A 10,995-nucleotide genomic window follows, 5' to 3' on the forward strand; every position below is an offset into this window, starting at 1 on the left:
TGTTAATGAGTCTTCCTCCAATCCTGATGTCCTATTCTTCTTCATAAAGTCCAGTTTCTCAAATGATTTTCTAAAAATACAAAATGAATAGGTATGGATGGGGTGCAATCTGTCTATCGGAGATGGCAGAGGTGTCACAAGATAGGCAAGGTTCAGATCTGTTGTTTACAGCATTACTATGAGTCACAGTCAACTTGATGGGACATAGCAATGAAAATTTTGACAAACATAAAACAACAAAACCCTCATAGTTACCATACAACTTGAATGAGCACACAGCATTCTATTACAGAGTAAGTGAAAACAAAAGTAACTGAAGAGAAACACTGCAGCTATACTGTTGTTGTAAAGGAAACCATAGCTGACTCTGTGGTGGGTCTTCAGAGGCAGTTAATTGTATTGGAGGAGATTGCCCATCCTTTCTACAGAACTATTGGTGGCCTTGAACTGCATGCCTTCGAGACTGCAGCACAGCTTCCTAATATTAGGCCACTAGAGCTCCCTAAAGCTATCTTAGCCAGCTTCATTCAACAATCTTTCATTTTCTTTATTAAAAAGAATATGCCAGACCATGTTCTGGATGCTGAGAATTGTAGATGAATTCTTTCCTCTCAAGGAGACTATATGAGACCAAGGGAGGAACGAATGTATAGAGTATGGAAGTGAAAGAAGAGACTATTTGGAAAGTATTTTGGGTAGTTCTTAAGAAGTATTTCATTATAATTAATGGACAGAGATGGTCTGAGAGGTAACAATACATTCTAGGCAGGGGAAATGATATAGATAAGGCATAAAACCAAGAAACTGAGACATAAATCATTCGTAAGTAGGGAGGATTCGCTCAAGAAGAATATGAGGCTGCATCAGGAAACCACAACAGAGGGTGTGGTACAGGCCAAGCTGGTTGCCAGTATCTACCTACCTCTGCCTAGTGAGCCAGTGTGACTAACTTCCGGTGGATGGGACATACCCCAAAATCAGGACTGCAATCAGTAAAAAGCTCAACTATTGGAAAAAGTCTTATGTTTCTGTTATCACATTAGGATGAGCATAAAATTGGTGCAGTGTTCATCCTTTCTTATTTCAGAAATCAGAGAAACATTAATGTTCTCAGTGTTTGGAACTGCTTGTTGTACAGCAAAGTGATGAGGTACTACAGAAATGAATACAGTTGGACTGAATGACCACCACATTGATACACCTGCACATCTGTTTGTAGCTCTGGGGGAAAAAAAACCAACACGAATACAACAACAACAACAAAAGTCTGTCAATTCCCCTCATGGCCTTTTCCAGAACAATCAAGCCACTGGATCTACTCAGACCATGTCTCCATTGCAAATAAATCAGACAATAAATGCAGTGTGGAAACAAAAGGACTCCCTGAAGCACAATTATCCACATCAGGTCAGCTATTTCGGATGTCACCAATCAGTTTCTAGTGTCACGACTGGTAAAATACATGACTTTTCCTTTACCTCCCCTTCTTTCATATGATTTCTACGTTTTCTGCAGTGAAATGAATAGTTCCAAATGTTCCTTCCTGTTCGTTATTAAAAAACACATTCAGTTGGGCTCTGAAATGGAAATAACAGAGCATGCCTCTCTAGATTACAGCCTAGTCAAATACGGAGGAAGGCCATAAAGAAATAGAAAAGCCGTAGAGGATAAAAGAAAGGATCTGAATTTCCCTGTCAATTAGACACATTTACCTGTCCTAGAGATAACTGTGATAAGTGTTGCTGTTTCTGAAAGTACACCGTGATCCTTAAAATCAAGATAGCCTTTCTCAGACTCAGACATGCCTGGCTTCAACCAGAAATAGAATTCCCCCCACCACCCAGAAATTACATGTTACATCTCAGCATTGAATTATGTCCAAACACTAGGAAGTTGTGATTTTTGTTTGTTTGAACTTTTAATTATGTGTGGCACTCACACTGAATTGCAATTAAGTAGTCTCTTCTGAGGTAGAAAACACAAGAGTGTTTCATAATTATGAGGATGCTCTTTCATCGTACAGCGCGGATGTGCCCAATGAATCACACATTCACACTTACAATGGGGCTACTGAAAGCAGCCTGTCGGGAATGAGGCACTTCACCGGCTCTTTCTCCACTTCCTGCTGCAAAACAGCTTCCAGAGAGATGGTTGGAGGCTTTACTTCCCGACTGCCCATGGTGAGCTGCTCTGCAGTGGTGGGCCTTTGGTTTCGCCATGTTGCTTAGAGAGCCACTGCATGTCTCTGCAAAATCCTCATCTTCTGAGACAGCCTCCTGATAGGACTCCAACCTCTTGGCTGAGGAATAAAAACCACCTTGGGTCATTACCTCAGAAGGTCCATTTGCAAGTTGAAAGCCAGGCAGTTATATAGCTGAATCACATCATGTCATCCCTCTTCAAACCTGGCATTCATTCCCCCTCCTCCCAGCTTCCTCTAGTTCATAGACTTACCTGATAAATCTCTGGGGAAAAAAGTTGAAGAAATCACACAGGAACTTCTTTTATTATTCCACCACCCCTTCATAAAACCCAGCAATCTAACTGCACCTTAGGAGAGAAGAGACGTCTTCTTTTCTAGTATGACAACAATCCTTTTGCTTCTTTCAAACATCAAACCTCTCCACCTGAAATCTTGATTCTACTCCACTGTCTTTTTCAAGTACTTTACTCTTAACAATTCTCAGATTTCCTTTCAATTAATTCTATTTCTCTGTTTCCATCTCCTCACCTGCACTGCTCTTTTCAAGGCTGCCAATGAGCTTTGTGTTGCCAAATCCAATTATCTCATCTCTGCCCTTATCTTTGCAACATGCAATATAGCTGGTTGACTATTCTTTGCTTCTAGAAGAGCTTCCTATGTTTCATATGTTCTTTTTATGTCTTTTTCCATATTTACGTAGTTTTCTTTGTGCTTCAACAGCTACTCCTTTTGTGTCTTTTAATTGTCCCAAACATTAGAGAGCATTAGAGGCTTCTTTCTTCCCCACAGATGGATCATTTGTGGTCTTATATAGTCCTCTCCACGTACATAATATCTTCAAATCTGTATCTTCAGCTCTGACGTCTACTGGAACCCAGGTTCTTATCTCACTTTCCACTTGATACCCCCAACTGCTTGTCTACAGTTCTCCACCAGCATTACGTTTACAAGGATCCGCTCTTCCTTCCTGTCTGTTATCATCTAACATTGTTAGAAAAGACTTGCCACTTCTAATCTCAGTGTTTGTCATAGAATTACCCCAGCATTACCTAGTCTCTCTTCCTTGCTTTATATCACTTATACGTACTGCTATTTAAACATTACATGTCTTACTTATTTTTTTTATCCTAATAGAACATAAACTCCAAAAGATATTTTTTTCTAATTTGCTCATGCAATGTGCCCAGAGGCACAAAAATGACTGATTAATTATTGTTGTTAAGTTCAGTATTCTCAAGAGTACTGAAGAGCAATGACGTCAGGCTGGAGACTAAGGTGCGCCTGATCTAGGCTATAGTCTTCGCAATTACGTGCTATGCATCAGAGAGTTGGACAGTGAATAGAGTTGAGAGAAAGAGAATTGATGCCTTTGAGCTGTGGTGCTGGAGAAGAGTGTTGAATATACCATGGATTGCTAGTAGAACAAACAGGTTTGTCCTGGAGAAGGTGAAGGTGGAATGCTCCTTGGAGTCAAGGATTCTGAAGCTTCGTCTGAGATATTTTGGGCATGTTGCAAGGAGGGACTGGTCCTTGGAGAGGGACATCATGTTTGGGAGAATGGAGGGGCGGCGAAGGAGAGAAAGACCTTCGATGCGATGTATCGATTCTGTGACTGGAGCGGTGGGAATAAGTGTGTTTGAGATGGCTAGGTTGGCACAGGATAGAAGAGCATTTAGAGCTCTTGTACATAGGGTCACTCTGAGTCGCAAATGACTCAATGGTACATAACAACAACAAACAACAAGTGCTGTTGAGTCTACTACAACTCATAATGACCTTATGAACAACAGATCTGAATCCTGCCCTGTATGTGCCATCTTTATCAATTCTTCTCCACTTTTTTTTATTTTTAAAGGATTTTGTTCTTTGCTATACAAATATATACAAACTCTGCTACACTGAATCCATAGCTGCAGTCATGTGTTAATCCATTTAGTTGAGGGTCTTTGTCTTCTTTACTCATCCTCTACTTTTTGCAAGGACTGGTTTCTCCTAACAACATGCCACAGTAGGTATATCCTTGCTTATCCTTGCTCTTGTGTGTTCAGCACTTGCCTGGCAGTTTGCTATTCTGGAGTCCTTGATGTTTGTTATGATGCTGGCGGCTATGTTTCAAGTGTTGCAAATACCAGCAGAGTCACCCTTGGTGGGCAGGTTTCAGGGGAGCTTCCAGATTAAGATAGCCTAGGAATGATGCCTTTGAGCTCTGGTATTGGAGAAAAGTCCTTACTACCCCATGGACTGCAAGCAAACCAGAGAGGTTTTGGAGAAACTGTAGCCAGAACGCTCCTTCGAAGCAAAGATGACAAAGCTTCATCTCACGTACTTTGGACATGTTTCTAGGAGACACTAGTCCTTGGGTAAAGACATCAAGCTTGGAAAGGTGGGCAAAAGAGAGGCAGACCCTTAACAAGATAGATTGACACAATGACTACAGCAATGGGTTCAAGTATGTTAGAGATGATGAAGATGGCACAAGATAGGACAGATCTGCTAATCATAAGGTTGCTGTGAGTTGTAGTCGACTCAATAGCATCTAACAATAATAGCAACAGGAAATGACTGATAGATGATAAATATTTGTTGGGGGGGAACAAACTAAAACCATCACCACAACAACAAAAAAAAGTTTCAAATTTAACATGCTGAAACTCTCTCCCAATTCTACACACTTGTTCTTTCTGGGGCCTTTCTTCTCATCTTTGCAGATGACAACTTTAGTTATCTATTCAACCCATCAGCAACACCTCTCCACTATGCTTCCAAAACAAGCCCTGAATCACCTCACTTCTATTAATCTCCATTACCTTAGTGCAAGCCACCACCATCTCTCAATTTGACCAGTGCCATAGCCTCATAACTGGTCTCCTTGCCCCTCTGCAATCCATTCCTCAAACAGTAGCTTAGAGTGATCTTCCTAAAAGATAAAGCAGATCAGATAACACCCTGAATAAAAGTTTCATGTCTCCTAGAGTACACAGTTCAAAAGTCTGAACTCCTCATCCTGGCTTACAGAATCTTGTCTTTCATCTTCAGGTCCACTCAAACTGAGCATTACTTGCCTTCTTCCTTTTCTTTAAAATTGCCAAGACTAGACTGAGGGTCTCTGTAACTGATCCCTCTGACTTAGAAGGCTCTGGCTCTTGAACATATTAAATTATGGCATTCACGTGTAGGTTCTAATGCCCCCAGCCATCATATCAGCCTCGCCTAACCATCCATAATAACCATCCATCCATTCTTTATCACATGAGCCTATTTCAGTACTCTGAAAAGTATTTAGCATGTTTTGATAATTTTCTTGATTTAAAACATTAATTTACTTAGAAGATTTTCCACTAGAAGTTCTTTGAAAAGCAGAATACCATCCGTCATAGTGATCGCTGTATGCAATATATGAACTCCACACGCGTATGTTGTGAAGCTAGGTGTTTGAATTCAGCCCAAGATTAGCTACCGAATTAAATAAGACTGATATTAAGATGGGATCCCTGGTGGTATAGCACGCTAAGTACTCAGCTGTTATATGAAACATGATCAAAATCTACCAGCGACTCCTTGGAATAATGTGACCATCTCCCTCTGCAAACATTTCTTGCAGTCAGGCACCACTGAGTTTATTCATTCTATAACAACTTTATATACAACTGAATATGAGATGACCTTGTCCTGGGCCCTCTTCACAACTGTTGCTGTGACTGAGCCATTGACTGTAGACACTGAGTCAGTTCATCTCATTGAGGGTCCTCTTTTATTGCTGACCCTCCATTTAACAAACATGATGTGTTTCTCCAGGGATTAGTCACTCCTGAAAACATGACCGAAGTCAATGAGACCAAGTCTTGAAATAATCACCTCTAAGAAGCATTCTGGCAGCGCTTCGTCCAAGACAGCTGTTCAATTTTCTGGCAGTCCGCAGTCTAGTCAATATTATTTGCCGATTAAAAAGAATCGATTCTCCTTCAGTCTTTCTTGTTCACTGCCCAGCTTTCATATGCAAGTGAGATGACTAAAAACAACATGGCTTGAGTTAGGTACACACATCAGTCTTCCAAGCTCAATCTTTGCTCTTTCACATTTTAAAGAAGTCTTTAAGATCTTTAAGATTTGCCCAATGCGATGGCTGCTTCCTTGGGCATTGGTTGTCGAACCCAGTAAAATGAAATCCTTAATAACTTCCACCTTTTCTCTCTTTATTTTCATACCACTTCTTAGTTCATTAATGAGGATTTCTGTTTCCTTCATGTTAAAGTGAAAACTTAAGTCTTACATCTTCATCAGTAAATGCAGGGAATCCTGTTCTAAAGGAAACCCTAGTTTGTTCCACAGGAACATTATGAGCTAAAGACAAATCAATGGCAGTAGGGTTTCTGTTGTCTTTTTTTTTTTTAGTAACCTACTTTACTAAATGAAAAAGGAAAACCTTGCATTTCTATATCTCTTAATAGGTTTCCTCTGAGTTTTTTTATTTTTCCTATTGTATTTTTAAAGACCAAGAAGAGAATAAGAGGCAATACTTTATTCTTGGGTTCTAACACTATCTCTTCTAATGACAACATGGCTGTCAGCTCATCATTTGTTCTGTGTCTCTGGTATCTCATTTTAAAATATCCTTTCCTGTTCTGTTTATTTCATTACATTTTCTGTCTAAATACATTTCTTACAGAAGACACGAGACTACCAAATTTCTCACTGTTTCTCTAAATGACTATTCAGCTTCAAAAACTGGCCCACCTACTGTCATCGGAGTATTCCTACCATCTCTATTCTCTTTAGTATCCTCACCTGGAATGGATGCCTTGTCTCTTCCTCTTCACCTTCAGAACCAGTGCTCAGAATTTAAGCTATACTCTTTCTAAGTACAATCAAGCCATTAGTATTAGGATGCTTTACTCCTTATAATCTCTATGGTCATTCTCCCTTGCTATTTCAATAAATCTATATTCTGTACTTTAAATAAGTAAATATGAAATAAGTCAAGAATAAGTGAAAAGACATATGAATGGCATTGTTGTTGCTGTTGCTGAATACTGTTAAGTTGTAAGCAACTCATTACTGACCCTCCAAAAAGTTTTCAAAGGCTGTAAATTGCACAGGAAGAGACTGCCCATCTTTCTCCCACAGAGCAGCTGGTAGACTAGAATCACGTATCTTTGCATTAGAAGCACAATCCCTTACGACCACTAAAGTCACCAGGGCTCAATGAACAGCATATACCTGTTGTTGTTGTTGTTATGTACCGTCAAGTCGTTTGCGACTCATAGCGACCTTATGTACAACAGCCCTAAACCCTGTTCTATTCTGTGCCAGTCGCATTAACTCTGACACACCCATCCCGATTACCCCAGTCACTGAATCAATCCACCTCATAAAGGGTCTTCCCCTCCTGCGCTGTCCCTCCACCCTACCAAGCATGATGATGTCTAATGTTCATGGAACATTTTCTTTTCACCAATCACCTGGACAGGTTAAATGAGAGATACAGAGAGAGAAAGAGACAGATAAAGAGAGAAGTGGTAGGGCAGTTGTTAAGTACTGAGATGCTAAACAAAATGTCAGTCATTTGAACTTACCAGTGGCTCTAGGGGGGACAAAGGTGTGGTAGTCTATTTCTGAAAGCTACAGCTATGGGAAGCCTTTGGGGCAATTTTATTTTGTTCTACATGGTAACTCTAAGTTAGAACAGCCTCAATAGCAATTGTTGTTGTTATATGCCATCAAGTTGCCTGCGACTCATAGCAACCCTATGTATAGCAGCAATGAAGCCTGCTCTATCCTGAACCAGTCCCACCGACTCTGACACATCTACACACATTGCCCTAGTCACTGTATCAATTCTCATCTGGGGTCTTCCTCTCCTGCACTGTCCACCCTTCCAAGCACCCTTCCAAGGACCAGTCTCACCTGTCCACACACCCAAAGTACATGAGATAAAGCTTCAAAATCCTAGCCTCCAAGGAGACTCTCCAAGACAGACTTATTTTCTTGGTGTCACATGGTATATTCAAGACTCTTCACCACCACAATGCAAAGGGCTCAATTCTTCTTCTGTCTTACTGAGTCATCACTGTCCAGCTCTCTGACGCACAGCAAGTAATTGTTAAGACTGTGGCCTGGATCAGGCACACCTTAATCTCCAGCCCAGCATTGCTGCTTGTCAGTACTCCGGAGAAGTCCCTGACAGCAGATTTTCTCAGTACACCTTGTTTTCTGATTTCCTAACTGCCAGTGCCTAGAATGTTGATTGTGGAGCTGAGCCAAGCTGTAATCATTAACATCCTCAATCTCTTCTCCATCTACAATGGTGCTGCCAATTGGCCCAGTGGTGAGAAATTTTGTCTTCTTGATGTGTGTTTTAATCAATTTTGAAATTACAGTCCTTGACCTTCTGCAGGTCCTCCTCAGTTTCAGAAAGCAAAGTTGTGTCATCTGCATAACACAGGTTGTTAATGAGTCTTCCTCCAAATCTAATGCCACATTCCTCTTCATAAAGCCCAGCTTCCAGAATGATTTTTTTTTCCTGCATATAGTTTGAAAAGGTATGGAGAAAGGAGGCATCTCTGACACATTCCTTTCCTAATTTTGAACCATTCAGTATTATCTTGCTCTGTTTTGAGGACTACTTCCTGGTTTCACATGAGCACAATCATGTGCTGCAATTCCTATTCCCATTCTTCTCAAGGATAACCACAATTTGTTGTAATCCACGTAGTCAAATGTCTTTGCATAGTCAATGAAACACAGATAGACATCCCTCTGGTACTTTCTGCTTTCAGCCAAGAACCTTCTGTCTCTACTGCTACAACCTCTTCTACAGCTAGCTTTTATTTCTGGTGGTTCTCTGCCAATGTACTGTTCCAGCCATTTTTGGATAACTTTTTGCAGGATTTTGCTTGTGTGTGATATTAGTGATGATGTTCAATAATTTCCACACTCTGTCCCATTGTTGTTTTCTTTTGTTTTGTTTTGTTTTGCTTTTTTAAATGGGGGGAAAAATATGGATCTCTTCCAGTCAGTTGGCCAGGTAGTTGGAGCAATCTAGAAATATGTATACTTTGAAGTGGGGGGGGGGGGGGGGGAGTGTCCTCACATTTGCTTGTGTATGTTTTCCCCAAGCCATATTAAAAATGTTGTCATAAGGCAGAAAGGATCATGCCTCCATATTGTGTCATAGGTGGTTAATATCTGGAGAGATCAGGTGCTTTGACCATGGCTACAGTGTCTAGTTGAGGGAAGAGCTGGAATCTGAATTTAGGTTTTCCCAACTGAAAACCAGAACAAGTAGCAACCAAACCATAATTCTATAGCAGTGACTTATCTAAAATAAGTTAGCTCAGTAATTCCTGACCAAATGTATATTTGCCCCCTAATGATTTTGCTAATTGCTGCAGACATATTTGACTGTCACAGTGAGGGAGGGGTGCTAGGAACGTTCAGTGGACAGAATCTAAGGATGCGGTTAAACACTTTTCTGTGCACAGGACAGCCCTACACAACAGGATTATCTAGTTCCCACTGTTAAATAGTGCTGAGGCTGAAACATGCTTGGGTCATTCAGGAAATTTACTGATAGTATGAGGTAATTAAAAAACACCAAACAGGACAATAAAACCCAGGTAAACATAAATCAGGATTTTGTAACTTTTAGTCATAATTAGAGAAATCAGTCATTACAGAACAAGGCAACTAGGAAAACATGGAACAGCCCAGCTATTACTACAAATTTGTTCCATAAGCAAAACTGCCAAGAGTGGAATAAAAAGGATAGTAAGTAACTCATAGAGAGAGACCAGTTGGCCTAGTGGACCAAAAGTGATGCTACCAAGCCAAAGGTGGGGGTGACTCTAATCCGCAGCCCTAAGGCCTGTTTTTCATTGTTTTTAGTCAAACATTCTCCTAGGTCATATAGCCCTAGTGTGTCCACTTGCTGTACAGAGGTAACCTGTGGTTGCTGTGAAGCTGAACACTGTGACACTGATGTGTCAAATGTGATAATGGTTACCCATGGTGGACAGTATTTGGTGAAGCTCCCCAATTAAAACAATCTTAGAAGCAAGAGTGGCATCCACTTTCATAAATAGCTTGCCTCCGGAAACCCTATGAACCTGGAGAAAGGATGAAAGTCACGCAACTATTGATGACTTTCATTCATAGGGTCACTATGAGTCACCTACGACTCCACAGCACTTAACAACAACAACAAGTAACTCAACCTTTAATCATTTTTTTGCAAAAAGTAGCAAATAGACCAATAAAGCTATGTTTTGATGTAGAAAGCAAGAACTACATTCTAGACTCAGAGAAAATTTACCTTCAATAAATTGGGAATGTGAAGAAAGGGTTTTCTATCACACTGGCAAATGGGACTTAATACTTCTCTTAAAGTAGGATCCAGTAATTTCCACCAACGCCTCAGAGTCTGACAAAAATTCTTGCTTTCTCATTTATGAAATATACAAACTCTTTAAAACTTTCCTTTGTCCAAAGCAAGTAGCTGTTCAACTACTTTATTTCTCTTCCTCAAATAATCATTAATCTGTGTTTTCTTCTCATGCTTTCTCTAGATATTCAAATCTTTTCTATAGCCTATGGTCCTATTGCTGCTAGGTGCTGATGAGTGGACCCCATGAATAACAGAGACTGCCCCATCCTGTGCCATCCTCATGATCGCTACCATGCTTGAGCCCACTGTTATAGCCACTGCATCAATCTCTCTCATTAAGGGTCCCACTCTTTTTCACTGACCCCTTCTACTTTTTCCAGCATTAGGAGTTTTTCAAGAACTGGCCCCT

At 40.5% G+C, this 10,995-nt stretch overlaps 1 protein-coding gene across 1 annotated transcript in view; it reads right to left on the reverse strand.

The window, feature by feature from the left end:
• ATP10D (ATPase, class V, type 10D) overlaps positions 1-10,995 on the reverse strand; it is a 118,392-nt gene that overhangs the window by 70,680 nt on the left and 36,717 nt on the right. The window contains 1 exon segment of the mRNA XM_006894180.1: positions 2,061-2,299. Coding sequence (XP_006894242.1) covers positions 2,061-2,299 — 239 coding nt within the window.

This window comes from Elephantulus edwardii, unplaced genomic scaffold (assembly GCF_000299155.1).
Source record: "Elephantulus edwardii isolate Elephantulus edwardi_28Jun2011 unplaced genomic scaffold, EleEdw1.0 scaffold00137, whole genome shotgun sequence".
NCBI classification, from domain to species: Eukaryota; Metazoa; Chordata; class Mammalia; order Macroscelidea; family Macroscelididae; genus Elephantulus; species Elephantulus edwardii.